The 22,464-nt window shown below is 42.0% G+C and overlaps 1 protein-coding gene across 2 annotated transcripts in view; it reads right to left on the reverse strand.

Annotated features, from left to right (window-relative positions):
* Positions 1–4,534: 4,534 nt before the first annotated feature.
* Positions 4,535–22,464, reverse strand: part of SDHA (succinate dehydrogenase complex flavoprotein subunit A) — a 35,339-nt gene continuing 17,409 nt past the window's right edge. For both annotated transcript variants that reach the window (XM_066375269.1, XM_066375259.1), the window contains exons 9-15: positions 21,887–22,082; positions 20,730–20,901; positions 17,493–17,611; positions 8,695–8,806; positions 8,461–8,591; positions 6,327–6,440; positions 4,535–5,114 (exon numbers count right to left, since the gene is read on the reverse strand). In XM_066375269.1, coding sequence (XP_066231366.1) covers positions 5,028–5,114; positions 6,327–6,440; positions 8,461–8,591; positions 8,695–8,806; positions 17,493–17,611; positions 20,730–20,901; positions 21,887–22,082 — 931 coding nt within the window. In that variant the 3' untranslated portion in view covers positions 4,535–5,027. The remainder of the gene's footprint in view (positions 5,115–6,326; positions 6,441–8,460; positions 8,592–8,694; positions 8,807–17,492; positions 17,612–20,729; positions 20,902–21,886; positions 22,083–22,464) is intronic.

Below are 22,464 nucleotides of genomic sequence, written 5' to 3' on the forward strand. Positions count from 1 at the left end.
ATTCCCTCCTAACCAGGTCTGTTCTAAGCTTTCCAGTGCTCTTGGATGGAGGAGGAAATAAACTGAAAGACAACACTGCTTTCTTCCCTACATTAAGGTTATCACATAGTATATCAAATCTCAGGTCAATCTTTCCTTTTGGTCTAATTTCTCTGAGCTAATTGGGAAATGCCTCTTTTATTGTCCCCAGAATTTTTATATCTGGATGCTGGAATTGATAACACTTTCCACACTCAACCCTCTTGTTCATTTTGTTTTTGGCATACAGTAAGTTCTCTACATTAAACAAATGGATGACTGAATTTGTATTGTATTATCTTACCTTATTGATCATCTATGTCTTTTCTCATCAGCTGCACTGCGACATCTGCATAATGGGTAACTCCTTTTTCAGTCACTTCTCCTTTTACAGCCTCTAGTGTGGAATTCTAGGGGACAGAACCCACAACCAGCCTTCCCCTTCCTTCCCAACCAATATTCTTGTCAGAATTCTGTGTGAAAGTGAATGCACTATCGGGCTTCTTACTGAGTAGTGGTCAATTTACCAAATATATGCTGTTTTCTTAGATACTAGCAAATGTCTACATTGGCATTGGCCAACAGAACTTTCTGCAATGATGGAATTGTTTTGCATATGCTGTCCAATGTGATAGCTACTTCCTACATGTGGCTGAGCACTTGGAATAAATCCAGGTGGCCTGGGAATGGAATTTAAAAATCTATGAACTTAAATGTAAATAGCCATGTAGCTATGGATGTTGCTATGGACAGTGCAAATCTGAACATTTTACTGTATATCTTACCTTTTTGCTTCTTTTAATCCATATTAGAAATTATCCATATCATCTCTTTGGGCAATATTCTATTTTCTTTATATCTTGATTTATATTTTTTTACTTTTCTGGTTCATCAATTCCACTAGCACAGGTGGGTCCATTTATTAACTGTGAACATATTTTAAAAACATGTCCAGTCTGAAATATTCTGTCCCATAGCTCCTTAACTAGTGGAGTCCCATAGAAACTTAAGACTACCCAATCACTGGTGGTTTTCTTGGTCTCAGAAAACTCATGCAAGTATGAAGGTTTCTGCGACAGACATAAGAAAACTGCCCATTATTTCTTTAAAAGTAATTGGCCCTCCTGTTGTTATCCTATCCTGCTTTAAGGGTTCCTGTGCTAGGTTTTAATTCTTTGTCCTAAGAGTTAAATGTTCGAAAACCTCAAAATGCTCTGGCATATACTTCATTACAGCTACTGGTGGGATGAAGCTGTCTGAGGTGGTCAGTTGTCCTTCCACCTGTTTTCTCCTGAAAAATTACTTCATATTTGTTGGACCACATCATTCCATGCAGATAGTTTTAAAAATGTGGTCCTTGCAGAGGCGAATTTAACTGCAGGTACACCGGAAACGCACCCTGGGCCCCAACTTCTGAAGGGCCCTGCAAAACCCCAACTTTATACATTTTTATAATGACACCAAGTTTGGTTTCATATGTATAATTTTAACATTAATAATTTTTATTTATTTTAAAATATGGTTAACATGTATTTTTATTTTCCACCTCTCTCTTTTTAAGGGGCCCACTATTTCTTCTGTGCCCAGGGCCTCAACCGACCTTAATCTGCCTCTGGGTCCCTGGACATGTCAGAAACGCAAAACCCACTGGACCAAAAGTTCTGGGGTGGGAGCAGGAATTCCTTAATCCCTCCATGTGATTCTGATGCACACTTAAGTTGTAAAACTGCCTAATCAGGTGGTGGTGGAGTGGATAGAGCGTCAGACTGGGATGCGGAGGACCCAGGTTCGAGACCCCGAGGTCGCCAGCTTGAGTGCGGGCTCATGTGGTTTGAGCAAAGCTCACCAGCTTGGACCCAAGGTTGCTGGCTCGAGCAAGGGGTTACTTGGTCTGCTGTAGCCCCACGGTCAAGGCACATATGAGAAAGCAATCAATGAACAACTAAGGTGTCACAATGAAAAACTAATGATTAATGCTTCTCATCTCTCTCCATTCTTGTCTGCTGTCTGTCCCTATCTATCCCTCTCTGACTCTCTCCCTCTGTAAAAAAAAGTTTCAGAACCTCTGTATTAGGCATTGCAGAGTAGTGATCTTCAAATCCTATCATGCCCTCTTTATTTACAGGAATTCCTCTGTAAAGAACTTTCCCCAGTCAATTCTGAATTTTAGTTTGTAGAGAGAAGGCTGGATAACTGTTTATTTTCTTATAATTTTCATTGTTAGAAGTTAGTGCCTTAGTTATTTCCAAGAGTGACAAAATATGTTTTTGTTTGGGTGTGTTTTTTTTTAACAGGGACAGAAAGAGAGTCAGAGAGGGATAGACAGACAGGAATGGAGAGAGATGAGAAGCATCGATCATCAGTTTTTTGTTGCGACACCTTAGTTGTTCATTGATTGCTTTCTCATATGTGCCTTGACCACAGGCCTTCAGCAGACCGAGTAACTCCTTGCTCTAGCCAGTGACCTTGGGTCCAAGCTTTTTGCTCAAGCTAGATGATCCTGTGCTCAAGCTGGTGACCTCGGGGTCTCGAACCAGGGTCCTTCCACACCCCAGTCCGACGCTCTATCCACTGCGCCACCGCCTGGTCAGGCTGTTTGGGTGGTTTTGACTGTTTTTTCTTTCTTTTCTTTTTAAACCGTCATTATACATTTTTTAATATATTCAATGTTTCAATCAGATGCGACCATTATTGTTTGTTGGCTCCCATGTAACCCTCTGATATGGTCCCAGTGGTCTTTGATGGTTTCCTGGCTCTCTGAATCAGAAAACCACTTCAGGCTCATCTTACACATTTCCTCCCCCAGCCTTGGAATCAGCAGTTCTTCGAGGAGCCCTGGCTTCTTTCAGTGGGATATGGTATGCAGGCCACAATCCAGGTGCTTAGGGTGTCCACTATTACTGGGGCAGAACTAGGAAATGAGTATTTTTTAGAACAAAGAAAACAATGAGCGTACACATATTTCTGTACCAAATTTAGTATTACTGTGTTTTCACTTGATTGGGAATGTTTCCTCTTTCTTAAAAAAAATTCTTAGTGTTAACATTAACATAATTAGTTATTAGCTTTGACTTACACTATACAATTTCAAAAGATAAATACCAAAAGGGTGGAAGGAGATGAAAGAGACCTAGCTTGGGCAATTGGCACACAATTTAAGGTGCAGATGATGTTTTGCTTGAAACCTGTATGATTTTGTAAACCAATGTCACTCCAATAAATTCAATAAAAGAAAAACACCAACATTATTATCAATAATGAAATTACTGATTGAAATTCAGGATTTCTTAGAGGCTCTATTTGTTGTTAGACTAGTTTACTAAAGTTGTAGACTGAATGCCACTTGAAATAATGTTCTCCTCTGTGTGACAGTCACAGCTGGACTGTCAGTTGAGCTGTAGACACCTGATGCTGTCCTTCAGTGCTCACCAGATCTGTGCAACCCCTAGCTCTTTGCCCCAAGAACCTACAACTCTCCCTGAGGGCTCGCTCTGGTGGTAGAAGGGTGGCATGGAGCAGGGCCAGGAGTCTGACACCCTGGATGCAGCCTCAACCCACGAAACACACCAGCCCCCTTGTTCATAAACTCCTGGTTCAGCAGCATGGATGAATCTGTTACTATGCTAAGATAAACCAAATAAAATATTACGTGCTGTTATGTTTCCACTTAAACAAAATGCAGAGAATGCTAACTAATCTGTAAGAATAAAAAGCAGATAAATTTCCTGTGGACTGGTAGGGAGAAGAGGGGAAGTGGGTATTTTGGGGGTGGTGAATATCTTTATTATCTTTTTCTAATTATACCTCAAAAAAGATAACAAAAAAAGAATAAGAGAAAAGCTATACTGAGATAAAATTTCTCATGTGAGTGGTAAACATCCAGAAGCTTGAATCACATTTTCTCTGCAAAGCAGGACTTTTATACATTGCTAGTGGGAATGCAGAATGTCACAGCCACTAAGAAAGAGAATTTGGCAACATCTGACAAAAGGTGACCTAGCAATTCTGTACCTAGTACTCCAGCTCAAAGAAACTGGCAAAGAAAACAACTTCGCAAGCAAAGTCATTCATTGTAGCATCTGTAATATTGGTAAGTATGAAGCTGCAGAAGGAATGAGGACAACTCTACTGATACAATGCAAACATCTATTTGCTTTCTTTTTTTTCTTAAAACACTAACTAGAAAAATAAAGTGGTGCTCTAAGGGGAGAAGAGAGGATGCAAGCACAATTAAGGAGGTGAGCTCTGAATACAACAGACTTTGAAATCATGTAAATGTTTAACATATTGATATTTATAAACTTAAAAATTTTGAAGACAATCTCTAAAACAAAAATAGAATCTGAAATGAATTTTGAACATAACTGCCTAGATTGGACTTCACAGAAGTGACAGTAAGACAAGAAGGTGGGTGTGACCCCTAGCAAGACCGAAAAGGAAGTGGGGTGGTAAGAAATCCATTTACATGCACAGCAGTTTCATTTAGTATTTGGTTATTTAAATGCTTTAGGTCACATTTTCACATATGAAACCATTTGTTTATTAAGAACAAGGAGGAAATGTTCGTGGAAGTGGGAGGCAAGAAAGCCCTTTACATTCACATCAGTTTCATTTAGTATTTGGTTATTTAAATGCTTTAGGACACATTTTCACATATTATACCATTCATTTCCTAAGAACAAGAAAGAAATGTTTGTTTTCTTCAATATACCAAGGGAAAAAAAAGCACATATTTCAGGTCAACAAATATGCCTAAACAAGTTTGCAATTTATGTTTTACTTAAGAATCCTGCCAAGTTTTATTATTTCACAAGAATAAAGCAAGGGATAAAGATAAGCTTAACACTTTCGGCTTTGATTACTGGCAAGCGGCTGGCCACTGCAGATGATCTCTATTGAGATGGCACTTCCTATTCACTAGAATACAGAATTTTAAAAATACAGTTACACTTTGAACACATCTGTGAGCTATTATACATAATTACAAAAGCAGGTCAACTGTGGTCTCATCAGTAGGAGCGAATGGCTGGGGGGACTGTGGCGCAGTCAGACTCGTTTAAAGTTTTGTCGATTACTGGTCTGTATTCCAGTGAGACCTTAAACAGAAGAGTCGGTGGTAAGTTAGGGCACAAGTACTAACAGCACTGTCTTATGCTGTTTTGAAAGTTAACTACAAAACTAGATTTGCAGATAAATATGATGCAGGCACTAAAAAACAAAGGTATTCAGTGGAGTATTTTTCGACAACAAATTTGAAGATCACCTAAATGCACAGCAGGGCCCCAGACATATAATTATGGTAAACCTATGTAGTAGAACATAACAACTAAAATGACTGTACAAAATTCTCGATATTTAATAAAAATGTTCACATAGTAGGCAAAACCCTGTATATACTGTCACACTTGAAATACCTTTATATTATGTATTTACTTCCATTTTTTCCCACTTGTAAGTGAATATTTATATACATACACACAAGGAAAAGAACGTACACATACACAAAATGACAATAAAGAATATATATATATAAATGGTGAGCTTATAAAATTAATTTTATTCTTTTTGTACTTTCTATACTTTCTAACATGAGCCTGTATTTCTTTTATAATCATCAAAAATCTCAAATATTAGTAAAAATAGGGTTGAACTGAGAGAGGAAAGTCTGACTTCTTCCTATAGTCAGAAAATTATGAAAATGACTAACCGCCCAGAGGAAACAGTCACAGTGGGCACTCTATATTAAGCGATAACCACAGAGCACAATTTAATTTCTATAGACCCAGATAAAAGATCAAGACTATTCTTATAAACTATTAAAAGCTTAGGGGTAAAAACTTTGTATCTTAATTGTTTCTGAATCTTAACACCTACTAAAAATGCCCAATGGCTAAGACCAAGAGCCTCTGAGGCAATCAGCTGGCTGTCACTAGGATCTGCCCACCCCACTCCTTCCCTGCTTGCTCCTTGCATCCCCTGGGCTTCCCTGAGGCTCTTCCATGTGGTCCAGCCAATGGGAAGGTGGGGAGAAGGGTGTTTTCTTGTCCCACCCCTCACTCTCCATGGGCTTGGAAATGACCATTTGAGATCCTGCTACCAGGCCCTGGGTGCTCATTCCCTGCCCAGCCCCAATGCTGTGGAAGGCTGGTTCTTCTGAACAACCTACCCCTGCTGGATCCTGTCTCCAGGAAGAAGCCTGACTGTGTCTTTTTCAGTGGTGTCTAAAATCTATCAGCAGTCTATTTAAATCCATGGTGCTTCTTCCAGTTCATCAGTGCACATGTGAGCAAACTACATTTCCCACTTACCTTCCCAGTCCTGACATCAACATAGGAAAGGGTGTGCTTCCTCCAGTGCTGCTCAAATGGCTTCTTCTGCTGCCCTTGGATTGGCTTGGAATAATCATACTCGTCAATCCGCTCCTGAGACCAAGAAAGTAAGTTTATTTAAGAAAACGCCGATGATTATATTCCAAATTTTTTCCTTTTTAGTGAGTGAGAGAGAGACAAGACAGGAAGGGAGAGAGATGAGAAGCATCAATTCTTTGTTGTGGTTCCTTAGTTGTTCATTGATTGCTTTCTCATATGTGCCTTGACTTGAGGGTAAGGGCGGCTCTAGCAGCGTGAGTGATCCTTTGCTCAAGCCAGCAACCTTGGGCTTCAAGCCAGCACCTTTGGGCTCAAACCAGCGACCTCAGAGTTTTGAACCTAGATCCTCGCCATCCCAGGCCAATGCTCTATCCACTGCGCCACTGCCTGGTCTAGCCCAAATTTCTTACTACTCTAACAGAGTAACATAACCACAAAATGTAGCAAACTCATTTAACAGATACATGAAAGTCTGGTCTGATATGAATCCCCACATCCCAGACCTTGTTCAGAGAACCAGAACACTCTCAGTTCATTTTCCAACTCATGTCTGCCTCTTTATAATTCCTAATGAAAAACCACTTGTGTCATCGCATCTAAAAGAACACAAAGCATGTAACAGTACAACTAAGTACCAGACTCAGGGGAATGGGGAAACGCGACATGCCAGCCATTAGCCAACTGTTAACCTCTAGTTATTGGAAAGCCCTTCACTCTGTACCAGCCCATCCCAGAACACCATGTCTTCACTTCACTCATCCCATTTCCACCCCTGCCCAAGTCCTGATGAGGTCAAGACCTCCGAGCTCAGGCCACAGAGCTGGGCAGTGTGTCCAGAATTCTGTGTATGTGCTTTTATGCACTGAAAAGTTTATCAAATACTTTGTCTTTTTGCTCTGTACTCTGGGAGATTTCAACTTCTTTCAGACTTTTTTATTTAAATGTTTTAATCTTAGCAATTATATAAAAATTTTCAAAATCTTGTAAATTTTGAAATGCTGAATGCTATTAAGCATTTGAGAAGCTGAATGCTATTAAGGAATAACTCACACATGGTAATGGCTAAGTCATACAAGATCCTCTTCAAAGATCCAAACACTTGCTATTCTGCAAAGGGAGGCAAGCGTGTGGCAGGCAGAGGTGAGACCCCCTTACCTAGGGGCAAACGAGCCACAGCACCTTCTCTCACTTCTAAACCTGTAAGGACGGGGCGCGCTCTCCTAGGGTGACTGGATTCTACATGCTTATCTGACTGAATCACTTCTTTGCAGCCACAAGAACTGCTAACGCACAGCAGGGAAAAACTTCCAGTCCTCCCGTACCCATGACAAAATGTGCTTACCAATCTCTTCCTTCACACCAAATAAACAGCAAATCTAATCCAGCCCCAATTAGTAGAGGATCAATTAATAAAATTTCACTATAAATCAAGATCCTCTTCCTAGCCAATCCCCCACTCACCCTGTTTGGTGGGCTGGTAAGACTGTCAGCAACCCAAACTCTGTCCTGGACCAGTCTGTGCCTGTCTGCAGGAAAGTGGCTCAGGAATTGTAGATGTCATTCATCCTTAACTGGCATTTGCCCCAATCTCCTCTGTCCACGATTTTTGCTCTCATAAGCTGAGTGCTCTTTTCTGGTAGAAATCTGACAAGTATGCTTTGCATAAAAATCAGCCCCTTTAAAAAACAGTGGCCCCAAGATGAGGATCCATAATCACAGGCCCAAAAGGATGAATTGCTCATCATCTTAAAACAGTCAAGTCGCATTTTCTGGCAATAGCACTCAAGGTGCAGGCTAACCTTTGCCATAGTGAGGAAAAGTGTGCTCTGCTTAGAGATGCCACTGTTGGCAGGAGGAGACCCTGACCCAAAGCCAGAAAAAGTCCTGTGATACAAATACAATGAGAACGCAGGTATAAAAGTTACCAGGAGGAAATAAAAGCATGTTTCTCAATTTACTTTTCTCATTTCACTCAAAATGAAGTAAAATGTGGAGACACTGCTGGGTTAGTTAGGGACTGAGCAATGCCCAGGGGGAGGACATCCAGAGCACACAAGTGGTCACAAAGGCACACCTTGTAATCTTCCCGGGCATGAGCGCCCCGTGACTCCTTCCGGGCCTCTGCTCCATAAATGGTCTGAAGTGCACAGAGCATCAGATTCTGCAGCTCCAAGGTCTCCACCAGGTCTGTATTCCAGACCATTCCTGGGGACACACAAGGTACCCGTGAGAGAAAGGATGGGGCTAAGTCATCGCTGAATGGGACATCCTGCACCCTACTGTGTGCAGGGGCCTGGGAACTGCTCACCTCTGTCAAACGTTTTCAGATGCTTTAGGTCTCCGTAGAGCTGGCTGATTTTCTCACAGCCCTCCTGTAACACACTGCCCACACGGAACACTGCGGCATGGTTCTGCATTGACTGGAACACAAAATATCAATGGGAAGATTTTATCCATACAAAGAAGCCAATCAAAAACTACTAGACCGCCCTGGCCGGTTGGCTCAGCGGTAGAGCGTCGGCCTGGCGTGCAGGGGACCCGGGTTCGATTCCCGGCCAGGGCACATAGGAGAAGCGCCCATTTGCTTCTCCACCTCCCCCTTCCTCTCTGTCTCTCTCTTCCCCTCCCGCAGCCAAGGCTCCATTGGAGCAAAGATGGCCCGGGCGCTGGGGGTGGCTCTGATCTCGGCAGAGCGAGGCCCCGGAGGGGCAGAGCATCGCCCCCTGGTGGGCAGAGCATCGCCCCTGGTGGGCGTGCCGGGTGGATCCCGGTCGGGCGCATGCGGGAGTCTGTCTGACTGTCTCTCCCCGTTTCCAGCTTCAGAAAAATACAAAAAAACAAACAAAAAAAAAAACACTACTAGACCTTCAGATTTTCCTCTTGTTCATTTCATTTTTTTGGTAAATATTTATGTAAATTAAGTAGAAAAACTAGGATAGTGTTTATTACTCTGAATTTTAAAGCCAAGTTTTATCTTAGCAACTTTCAAATATGCAATACAATATTAACTATAGCCACCAAGCTATATACTATATCCCTAGGACTTAATTATTTTAAACTAGAAATTTGTACCTTTTGACCCCCCCCCTTACTCATTTTGCCCACTCCTCACCTCTGGCAACCAGCAATCTGTTCTCTACACTCTCTACACCTATGAGCTCGGTTTCGTGTGTTTTAAGATTCCACATATGAAAGTATTACGGTAACTGCCTCTCTCTGACTTACTCCACTTAGCATAATACCCTCAAGGTTCATCCATGTTGTTGCACATGGCAGGACTTCCTTCTTTTTATGGCTGAACAATACTCCACTGTACATTAGTGCCATATCTTGATCCATTTATCTGTCACTGTTACCATGATTTGGCAACCATAAATGCTGATGCAATGAACACAAAGGAGCATGTATCTTGAAGAGTTATGTTTTCTTTGGGTAAATATCTAGAAGTGAAAATGCTGAATCAACAGTTCTATTTTAATTTTTTGAGGAACCTCCATACTATTTTCTATAGTGGCTGCACCAATTTACATTCCCACCAACAGTGTACAAGGGTTCTCTTTTCTCACCATCCTTTCCAACACCTATTTCTTATGTTTTTGATAACAGCTATTCTGACAAGCATGAGGTGATTATCTCATTGTAGTTTTGATTTGCATTTTTTTTCATGTACCTGTTGGCCTTTTTTTTTTTTTTTTTTTTTTACAGAGACAGAGAGAGAGTCAGAGAGAGGGATAGATAGGGACAGACAGACAGGAACTGAGAGAGATGAGAAGCATCAATCATCAGTTTTTCGTTGTGACACCTTAGTTGTTCATTGATTGCTTTCTCATATGTGCCTCGACTGTGGGCCTTCAGCAGACCGAATAACCCCTTGCTTGAGCCAGCAATCTTGGGTCCAAGCTGGTGAGCTTTTTGCTCAATCCAGATGAGCCCGCAATCAAGCTGGCGACCTCGGGGTCTCGAACCTGGGACCTCCACATCCCAGCCCGACACTCTATCCACTGTGCCACCACCTGGTCAGGCACTGTTGGCCATTTTTTTATGTCTTCTTTGGAAAAATGTCTATTAAGATCCTCTGCCTGTTCTGTGTTTTTTTTTCTTAGCTTTCCTCTTTTTTTCACTTATTGATTTGAGAAAGGCAGAAAGGAGGAATGGGAAGCATCAACTCATTTTTGCTTCTAGTATATGCCTTGGCCAGGCAAGCCCAGGGTCTCGAACTGGTGACCTCAGCATTCCAGGTCAACACCTTATCCACTGTGCAACCACAAGTCATGCATCCTTTGACCATTTATAAATCAAATTTATTTTTGCTATTCAGTTGCATGAATTCTTTATATATTTTGTATATTTGTCCCTTATTAGATATATGGTTTATAAATATTTTCTTCCATTCCATAGGCTGCCTTTTCATTTTGTTAGTGGTTTCCTTTGCTGTGCAGAGGAAGCTGTTTAGTTTGATGTAGTCTCACTTGTTAATTTATGCTTTAGTTGCTTTGCTTCTGTTGTTGGATTCCAAAAATCATCGCTAAGATTGATGTCAAAAGGCTCAATCCCTGTTTCCTTCTAGAAACTTTATAGTTTCAAGTCTTAAGTCTTTAACTCACTATGAGTTCATTTTTGTGTATGTTGTAAGACAGTGATAGTTTCATTCTTTTGCTTATGGCTGTCCAATTTAACCAACACCATTCACTGAAGAAGCTGTCCTTTCCCCATTGAATATTCTTGGCTACTTTGTCATAAATTCATTGATCATATATCCATGGGTTTCTGATCTCTCTATACAGTTCCACTGATCAATACGTCTGTTTTTATGCCAATACCATACATACTGCTTTGATTACTATAGTTTTGTAATATAGTTGGAAATCAGAGTGTGATGTCTCCTGCTTTGTTCTTCCTTCTCAAGATTACTGCAGCTACTCAGTCTTTTGTGGTTTCATACAAATTTTTGGATTATTTTTTATGTAAAAAATGCCATTGGAATTTTGATAGAGATTGCAATGAATCTATAGATTGCTTTGGGTAGTATGGACATCTTAACAATATTAATTCTTGCTACCCACTGGGCACAGATCTCTTCCATTTGTTTGTTTCTTCTTTAATTTCTTCCATCAATTTGTTAGTTTTCAGTATACAGGTTTTTTACCTCCTTGGTTACATTTATTCTTATGTATTTGTTCTTTTCGATGAAAATGTAAATGGGATAGTTTTCTTAATTTCTCTGATAGTTCATCATTTGTATGTAAAAATGCAACAGATCTTTGTATGTTGCATTTTGTATGTTCACTTTAGTGATTCATTTATTAGTTCTAGTAGTTTTTTGGTGGAATCTTTAGGATTCTCTCTATACAGTATCATGTAAGCCACAAATTGTAACAGTTTAACGTCTTTTCTAATTTGAATACATTTTATCTCTTTTTTTTCCTGCCTAAGTGGTCTGGCTACGACTTGCAATATTATGTTGAATTAAAGTGCTGAGAGTGGGTATCCTTGTCTTGTTAATATTCTTAGAGGAAAAATTTTAAGCCTTTCGCTATTGAGTATGATGTAAGCCAGGGGTCCCCAAACTGCAGCCCCCTGAACCCATTTATCCGGCCCCCACCGCACTTCCGGAAGGGGCACCTTTTTCATTGGTGGTCAGTGAGAGGAGCACAGGATGCATCAATGCAGATGCATCCTATGCTCCTGGAGTATTGTATGTGGTGGTGCCACAAAGCGTGGCGTCGCTCACATACAGTACTACTTCCGGTGACATGGGACACACGTGTCAGGGCTCCGGAAGCGCGTCACATCACTTGTTACGGCTAGCAGTGACAAATATGGAACTGGACATTGACCATCTCATTAGCCAAAAGCAGGCCCATAGTTCCCATTGAAATACTGGTCAGTTTGTTGATTTAAATTTACTTGTTCTTTATTTTAAATATTGTATTTGTTCCCATTTTGTTTTTTTACTTTAAAATAAGATATGTGCAATGTGCATAGGGATTTGTTCATAGTGTTTTTTTTACAGTCCAGTCTCCAATGGTCTGAGGAACAGTGAAGTGGCCCCCTGTGTAAAAAGTCTGGGGACCCCTGATGTAAGCTATGGACTTTTTTTTTTTGACAGAGATAGAGAGAGAGTCGGAGAGAAAAGGGCAGATAGGAACAGACAGGAAGGGAGAAAGAGAAGCATCAATTCTTCGTTGCAGCTCCTTAGTTGCTCAGTGATTGTTTTCTCACATGTGCTGTGACCGGGGGGCTACAGCAGAGCAAGTGACCCCTTGCTCAAGCCAGCAACCATGGGTCATGTCTATGATCCCAAACTCAAGCCAGTGACTCCTTGCTCAAGCCAGATGAGTCCACGCTCAAGCCAGCAACCTTGGGGTTTCGAACCTGGGTCCTATGTGTCACAGTCCGACATTCTATCCACTGCACCACCGCCTTGTCAGGCTGGGCTTTTCATTTATGGCTTTTATTGTGTTGAGATACGTTCCTTCCTTTTCTTTTTAATTCAGTGAGAGGAGGGGAGGCAGAGACAGACTCCCACATGCGCCCCGACTGGAATCCACCTGGCAAGACCACTAGAGGCGACGCTCTACCCATCAGGGGCATTGCTCCATTGCTCAGCAACCGAACTCTTCTTAGCACCTGAGGCGGAGGCCATAGAGCCATCCTCAGTGCCTGGGGCCAACTCACTTCAATCAAGCCATGGCTGCTGAAGGGGAAGAAAGAGAGAGAGAGAGAGAGAGAGAGAAAAGCGAGACGGGGGAGGGGTGAAGAAGCAGACAGACACTTCTCCTGTGTGCCCTGATCAGGAATTAAACTCAGGATATCCACATGCCAGGCCAAGCTCTAGCACTGAGTGAATCAGCCAGGACCAAGATACATTCTTTCTATATCCACATTATTGAGAGATTTTATCATAAATGGATGTCAAAATAAAGTTCTAATTAAAGCTTTTAATAAATGGAGGCAGAAAGGGTATAAACTCTCCCATCTTTGAATATTCAAGGAGAGAGCAACTACACAAGGGCTATAGGATAACTTCTTGCCCCACTCACAAGGTTTGGTTTAAATGTTACAAGAACCAGCAGACATCCCCTTGGTGATGCAAATTAAGAAGTGCTGAGATGAAGGAGGTGCTTAGCAGTGGGTGTTGAGGCATAGGTGCTGAGGTGTCCAGTGGAACCCTCACTGCTTACTCTATTGTTATTCTGCAGAAGCTTTCATATATTAAGTACTTTTAGAGCTTTAATGCTAATGCTCCTAAGAAATGTGATATGAAATAAACTTGAAAATTGTTTTAGGCATGATGAAAAGTAGAATCTGCTTAGGTTTCTTATCATTTACTGAATGACCTTTCATCACTCTTGTAAAACCCCTTTATCATGTGCTATTTTCCACACTGGTCCATCAAGCCTCCCTGAAGCCCGTCCCACCTGCAGACAGAAGCTGCATGGCCATACACAACTTTTTCTTTTGGTGCTGTGTGTATGTGCCACTGGGCCCTTTCACAATATGACTAAAGCAAGGGGCTTCTTTTCAGAAAATGTTTCCACATAGAAATTCTCACAAATAACCTCAAGTGGACAGAAATCTCATTCATAGACCAAGAATCTCCGTATTAGAATTTGATGGATTCCTAGCAATTTTACATACTATTTTTACTGCTCTAAACCTATGTTATCCAATGCAGTAGCCAATAACCTCATGTACCTATTTATGTTAAAATTTCAATTAAATAAATTTAAAATTCAATTCCTTAGTCCGGCTGGCTCTATTTCATGGGCTCCATATTTACATGTGGTCAAAGATATGGAACATTTCCACCCTCACAGAATGTTCCACTAGACATGCTGATCTAGAAGTTAAATACTCTTATAGTAACCAATGCACAGATTACAGTTTCCATCCATTACACTGGGGAACAAAATTTTTTTCATTTTCTGTTGCATGAGGTTTTAGAACTGTTTTTATATATTTCTGTATCACTGATTCCAAATCTGAAATCTGTTTTTTGGAGCATGCTCTAGTGGCATGCATTGGTTTTTAAATTGGAGTTAAAGGGCAACGAATCTTGGATTGAACATAACCACAAGGCAATTAATGTTTTACAAACATCATTTTTACATAATTGTAGTTGTTTTTAAATGTAAAAAATTATTATCTAATAAAAACACCCTTGCCTGACCAGGCGGTGGCCCAGTGGATAGAGCGTTGGACTGGGATGCTGAGGACCCAGGTTTGAGACCCCGAGGTTGCCAGCTTGAGCACGGGCTCATCTGGTTTGAGCGAAGCTCACCAGCTTGGACCCAAGGTCGCTGGCTTGAGCAAGGGCTTACTCAGTCTGCTGAAGGCCCACGGTCAAGGCACAGGCACGTATGAGAAAGCAATCAATGAACAACTAAGGTGTCGCTGCGCAACGAAAAACTGATGATTGACGCCTCTCATCTCTCCATTCCTGTCTGTCCCTGTCTATCCCTCTCTCTGTAAAAACAGAACAAAACAAAACAAAATTAAAACACCCTCTTATTTTGTTTTAAGATTGAATCATGGCTTCTTCAAGTAGGCATAAATGTAAGAATAGTCCTGACACCTTCTGTTATATATGTGGCTGTTACACACTTCAACGTCAAAGGCGCAATATTTCATCATTTATGACACATGCATATATTGCCTATTTTCAAGTTCCCCTTGGCGATCAAGATAAGAATTGGGCTCCTCATATTGTGTGTCATAATTGTGAGGAAATGCTTCGTGACTGGACAAAAAGAAAACACAAAGGAATGCCTTTTGGTATTCTCATGGTTTGGCATGAACCTAAGGACCACAGCAGTGAATGTTATTTCTGTCTGATCCATACAAAGAGCATCGGCAAGAAAAAACGGCATATGATCGCATATCCTAATATTGCTTCAGCAAAACGACCTATCCCACACTCTGAGACACTCCCGGTTCCAGTTTTCAATGGTTTTATTTCTTCTAAGGATGAAAAAAGTGAACGTGGTGATCAAGTGTATTTTGATAAGATGCATGAGGAAATGGTTGCAGAATCTGAAGGGTCTTCTTCTGATGCCAAGCAATCACTAACCCCTCAGTAGTTTAGCCAACCTGAATTGAATGACTTAGTAAGAATGACATAAAAATTGTCCTTGACTTTCTGAAGTATGAAGAGCATAACTGGATCATTTGTGTGGATCTTAAAATGTTAAATTTCCTGCTAGGACAACAGAGAGGTTTCACAAAGTATCCTTGCTTTCTGTGTTTGTGGGACAGCCGAGCTTGGGAGAAACACTGGACACAGAAAACGTGAAGCTCTGGAAGTAGGGATGCAAAATATTGTGAATGAACCTGTAGTTAATCGAGATAGGATCATCCCCCTCTCCCCCCACTTCACATCAAACTTGGCTTAATGAAGCAGTTTGTTCAGGTTTTGAATAAAGAAGATGAATGCTTTCAACATATTATTTCTGCTTTTTCTGCCTTGTCTTCCAAGAAGATAAAAGCAGGTATATTCGATGAACCTCAAATTCAAACCCTCATACGAGATGAAGAATTTGCCAGGAAGATGAATAAGGAGGAGAAAGCAGCATGGCAGTCTTTTGTGGCAGTTACAAAGAACTTCCTTGGCTACAAAAAAGCAGAAAACTAAGAACTTCTGGTTCAAAGGATGCTGTTGGCTTTCCATGACATTGGATGTAACATGAGCATTAAAATTCACTTCCTGAATAGTCACCTTGATAAGTTTCCCGAAAATCTTGGAGCTGTTAGTGATGAGCAGACTACTGTTGGAGCATTAGACAAGATTGTCCTCAACTAGTACACAAACGCAAGAGCTACAAACACAAATTTTTGCCTGAATAGAATTTAAATAAGTTTGTCCAAATTTTATGATTAAAATAAGTGTTTTAATATGTTCTATTTAGAAATTGTAGACAACATTTTTTTTTTACAGAGACAGAGAGAAAGTCAGAGAGAGGGATAGATAGGGACAGACAGACAGGAATAGAGAGAGATGAGAAGCATCAATCATTAATTAGTTTTTCGTTGCGATACCTTAGTTGTTCATTGATTGCTTTCTCATATGTGCCTTGACCATGGCATGGGGCTACAGCAGACCGAGTAACCCCTTGCTTCAGCCAGCGACCCTGGGTCCAAGCTGGTGAGCTATGCTCAAACCAGATGAGCCTGTGCTCAAGCTGGTGACTTGGGGGTCTTGAATCTGGGTCCTCTGTATCCCAGTCCGATGCTCTATCCACTGTGCCACCGCCTGGTCAAGCTGTAGCCAACTTCTGATGCAATCATATCATTTAGTGTATTAGTGTATTTCCTGCATTATATAAATTATTATATTTTCACAAAGATGATGCCCAAGACATTCTACTTCATTATGTTAAACTAAATGTTGAAAATTTTACAGTAAGATAAAAACCTAAAATCTTGAATTGCAAAATAACTGTAGCTTACAGAGAAAAACTAATGTCCGATTTGAGATCAACACACTTGAATTAGGTAAGAACAAGTGTTGTTGTTTTTTTTTCAGAGAAAACATCTCCAGGTTATTTTGACATTTGATTATGATAAGAACAAGTGTTTTTGTGGATGCATCAAAAATTTTGTTCCCCAGTGTTACCCATGATTTTATTCCTGATTTCAGTTACAGGCATCAATGGCCCAGTATAAGAACATCTCCCAGAGCTGCTGGAGGTTAGGTGTAATGACAGAATTAATTTCACGGCAATGAGATGTGCAGGCTTCCAGGAATCCTGCAGAAAGGAAGTGTAGAGCTGGGAACTGAGCTCAGACCTTCCAATGTCCTCCTCCTTCAGCTGTGACGCATACAGGACAGCCAGAGATGTTGTGAGGAAGAAAGCCCCCACACAAGCATCCTGGAGTGTATGAGAGAAGACCAAGTCCCTGACTGCTGTGGAGTCGCTATTACTGCCCTTGGCTGTTCCTTCCAGCCTTCTATGTGGAAAGGTGGGCACTTTTCTCTTACGTGATCTCTTGAGTACTCCTGCTTGACACAGCAATGAATAAATCCTTCACCGTTCACCTCAAACCCCAGTGCAGCGTGAGCGAAGCGGCCGGTGTGCACACTGCAGAGCGCATCCAGGTTCTTACCTTCTGCATGTTGAGTCGTAGTTCCGATGTTCTTATGTTTCCATCAGCAAATCTCAATTTGTCAAGATTCATGACAGATTCTTCCCCAGCATTTGCTTTAATGGGGGGAACTTTATCTCCTAAAAAAACATTGAGAAAAACCAGATGAAGTGAATAACACCAAATGTGTATTATTCAGGGAGTTTGGAAAATGCACCTGTAACACCATCTGTACCACCCTATACCTGAGGAACCATCTATGGACTCAGGGGCAAAGAGTAAACATAAAGGCAAAATTTCTGGCAAATTGTAGTTGTCCAATAAATAATTTTTCAATGAAAAAAAGAGAAGCCATCTTTTAAGTTTAAAAACTAGATTTATGGCCTGACCAGGCAGAGGCGCAATGAATAGAGCGTCGGACTGGGATGCAGAAGGACCCAGGTTTGAGACCCCCAGGTCGCCAGCTTGAGCGCGGGCTCATCTGGCTTGAGCAAAAAGCTCACCAGCTTGGACCCAAGGCCGCTGGCTCCAGCAGGGAGTTACTCGGTCTGCTGAAGGCCCACGGTCAAGGCACATATGAGAGAGCAATCAATGAACTAAGGTGTCGCAGCGAAAAACTAATGATTGATGCTTCTCATTTCTCTCCATTCCTGTCTGTCTGTCCCTATCTATCCCTCTCTCTGACTCTCTAAAAAAAAAAAAAAAATTAGATTTATGCAAACAGACTTTGCACCATTACTTTCTATTATGGGGAAAGTATCCTTTTTTGTTTTTGTTTTTTTATTTTGTTTTGTTTTGTTTTTACAGAGAGAGAGAGAGTCAGAGAGAGGGATAGACAGGGACAGACAGACAGGAACAGAGAGATGAGAAGCATCAATCATTAGTTTTTTGTTGCTCATTGCAACACCTTAATTGTTCACTGATTGCTTTCTCATACGTGCCTTGACCGTGGGCCTTCAGCAGACTGAGTAAACCCTTGCTGGAGCCAGCGACCTTGGGCTCAAGCTGGTGAGCTTTTTGCTCAAACCAGATGAGCCCGTGCTCAAGCTGGCGACCTCAGGGTCTCGAACCTGGGTCTTCCTCATCCCAGTCCAACGTTCTATCCACTGTGCCACCGCCCGGTCAGGCGGGAAAATATCCTTTAAAACAGTGGTTCTTGGCAAATATGCCAACTTCTCCTTCCCCTACTGGCCTGACCAGCCGTGTTTATGTCTCCTGCTGATCCTGACCCTTGTACCTACTTGCCTACACCTCAACGTTTCCTGTTCTCACTTTCTAAAATCATAAATGTTTTGAGGATTTTTAAGGTTTTCTTGGGAATGACATTATTAAATGTATTTTCTTCAGCATGTAATACATGCAAAGAGGTATGAAATGCAGGAACAGAGGTCTGCAGATAAAGCAAGGCAATGACTTCAGTGTAATTGGCCCGAGCTCTTCTATGCATGCAGGTTACTGTCCCGTTGCTTTTGTTTTTAATGTTTTAAAACATTATCATTTAGCCCTGGCCTAATGATTCTGTTGGTTAGAGAGCCAACCCTAAGCACAGAGGTTGCTGGTTCAACCCCAGTCAGAACATATACAGAAATGGATCAACGTTCCTCCCTCTCCTTCCCTCCTCCTCTCTCTCTAAAATCAGTAAGTAAAAATAAATAAATAAATAAAATAAAAAATTTTCATTTAGTAAAATAGACAGACCTTTTTCTTTAGCTCATCTGGTTTGAGCCCAAGGTCGCTGGCTTGAGCAACAGGTCACTTGGTCTGCTATAGCCTCCCAGTCAAGGTACATATGAGAAATCAATCAATAAACAACTAAGGAGCCGCAATGAAGAATTGATATTTCTCATCTCTCTCCCTTCCTGTCTGTCCCTCTCTGACTCTCTGTCTCTGCCACAAAAAAAAAAAAAAAAAAAAAAAAAAAGCCGGAAGGTCAGAGCAATAGTAGCTGTCCTGTTCTTAGTGGTATTTAATGTAGATTTACACTTTCAGCACAAAATTTATTCCTCTGCAAATATTTTAAATTACCACAAGAAGAAAATCACTGCTTAAAACTTATTCTAAGTCCTGGCTGATTGGCTCAGTGGTAGAGCATTGGCCCAGCATGTGGAAGTCCTGGGTTCAATTCCAGTCAGGGCACACAGGAGAAGCACCCATCTGCTTCTCTACCCTTCCCCCTCTCCTTCCTCTCTGTCTCTCTTTCTTCCCCTCCCGCAGCCAAGGCTACACTGGAACAAAGTTGGCCTGGGTACTGAGGATGACTCCATGGCCTCCACCTCAGGTGCTAGAATGGCTCTGGTTGCAACAAAGCATCGCCCCCTGGTGGGCAAGCTGGGTGGATCCTGGTCGGGTGCATGTGGAAATCTGTCTGTCATTCGCCCCCCCTTGCCCCCCACTTCCAAGTTTGGAAAAATACAAAAAAAAAAAATTAAAACTCATTGTATCACTGAAGGGGGAGGGCTATGACTCCATCCTTTTGTTTGCATTCAGCCATCCCTTTCTCAATTAGCAGGTTACAGTTTGTTTTTAGAATGGCCCAGGCAAGTAATACATACTAAACTTCCCCTCATAATAACAATTTCCTAATAGTGATTTTTCTTTTTCTTTTTTTTACAAAGACAGAGAGTCAGAGAGAGGGACAGATAGGGACATACAGACAGAAATGGAGAGATGAGAAGCATCAATTATCAGTTTTTCGTTGTAACACCTCAGTTGTTCATTGATTGCTTTCTCATATGGCCTTCAGCAGACCGAGTAACCCCTTGCTCAAACCAGCGGGCTTTGGTCCAAGCTGGTGAGCTCTGCTCAAACCAGATGAGCCCGCACTCAAGCTGGCAACCTCGGGGTCTAGAGCCTGGGTCGTCCGCATCCCAGTTCGACGCTCTATCCACTGCTCCACCGCCCGGTCAGGCCTAATAGTGATTTTTCTAAGCAGATCATAAAAACTACGAAGAATATACTGCTCACAAAAATTAGGGGATATTTCAAGGCTTCATATTGATTTTTAAATATCCCCTAATTTTTGTGAGCAGTATATTTTGACCAAACACTTCACCCTCTGAACTGTTAAGATAGTTCCCGGCTCCAACCTGTGTCCAGTCTCCAGCCTGCCACCATATAAACCTCTGAATTTGTTTCCTCACCTCCAGGGGAAAACCAGACCAGCACTATATGATTACTAAGCAAATCTCCAATTACAGACCTTGACTTTAAACCTTTCACTCCCCGAATACCCTGGCTAGCTACTCCAAGAAAACATACCAGGTCTGCAGGACTCTGCGATACTCAGGGCACACGCCCGTCCAAAGACGACCAGGTCCAAGAGCGAGTTTGCCCCAAGACGGTTGGCGCCATGCACCGAGGCACAGGCGGCCTCCCCACAGGCATACAGGCCGGGCACAACCTGGTCCTGGCCGTTCACATGCCTCAGAACCTGCAGGGAAGAGAAACAGAGATGTAAGAGGGCAGCCTGAACAGGCTCCTCCCCACAGGAGCAGCTGGGGTGCAGGTCAAAGGAAGGACAGGGTCTTCTCTCGTCTGCAAGGAACCCTCTGACCTATCCGCCCAGTCTCCTCTCTCTGCCTCCGGAAATAGGTTACCCTGTGCCTAAGTCAAAGGATTCCCATGGCAGCACCTGCGACTTCAATCCCACAGCTAATTCCCACCACCTGACTTGACCCCCTTTATTCCCATCCTCCAATTTGGGATTTAGATGAAGGGAGCATGGCAGGGTAGAAGACCTGAGTTGTAATTCAAATTCTTCCAACTTTTAATTTATCTATGAAGTAAGAATACAATTCTTACCCATATCACCTGAGGAGGAACTAAAATAAAGTAACTAACTGAAAAGCTCTCTATGATCTGCAAACCACCCAAACATATTAACAGTAAAGAACACACAATTCAGAAGGTCACTGGAAAAATAACATGAGATCATATAGGAAAAAACTGCAATTGCTGTCTAGGACTATTTACTGAGGAAGGATTAATAAGTTATTAAGAACTACCTAATTATTAAGGAGTGAATGCAAAAACTGGAGTTTAATTACTAAGGCCTTCCTCTGCTCTCTGGTAATAGCAATTTAAAGTAAGAGCAGCCTATCAAACAATAGCACTTTTTTGAGGAAAACATCTGCCTTTTCCTCTAAGACAGGGGTCACCAAACTGTTTACACAGGGGACCAGTTCACTGTCCCTCAGACCATTGGAGGGCCGCCACATACAGTGCTCCTCTCACTGACCACCAATGAAAGAGGTGCTCCTTCTGGAAGTGTGGTGGGGGGCCAGATAAATGGCCTCAGGGGGCCGCATGTGGCCCGCGGGCCGTAGTTTGGGGAAGCCTGCTCTAAGACCTAAAGGGACAAGTGCAACGTGGGCTAACTGTCCCCTTCTCTTTTCTTCTGTGTAGTAGTCAGTCACCTGCCCCTTGTAGTTGGTTGGAATGCCACCCATGTTATAATGCACAGTGGGAAGGACAGGGATCGGCTCCTTGGTGACGTCCACACCCGCAAAGATCATGGCTGTCTCTGAAATGCCAGGCAGGCGGATGGCCAGCTGCTCCGGGGGCAGGTGGTGCAACTGCAGGTAGACGTGATCTTTCTCAGGGCCACAGCCTCTGGGGAAATAGCACAGCACAACATAAAGGAAAGAACAATGACTACAGAAAAGGTGAGACTATAAAATCATCGAAGCCTACGAGGCTCCCCCTTTTTGATACTGATAAACCCATTCATCCTGTCTTTTCTTAGTACCTACTATGTGCCAGGTGAACTCCAGACACTGGACACAGCTGTGAACATCATGGACAGACATCCTGGCCTCACAGTTTCCTACACTTTCCTCGGTAAATGCATTTCAAAGTCCTTTTATGCCAAATACTACAAAGAATCATTTGACTTCTCATTTTTTAATGTAAAAATGCAAAACCGCCAAAGGCCGTATCAGCAGACATTTGAGGTATCATCACAGTAAGGCAGTGTCAGGCATTGAGGAGCCGA

This window comes from Saccopteryx leptura, chromosome 1 (assembly GCF_036850995.1).
Source record: "Saccopteryx leptura isolate mSacLep1 chromosome 1, mSacLep1_pri_phased_curated, whole genome shotgun sequence".
NCBI classification, from domain to species: Eukaryota; Metazoa; Chordata; class Mammalia; order Chiroptera; family Emballonuridae; genus Saccopteryx; species Saccopteryx leptura.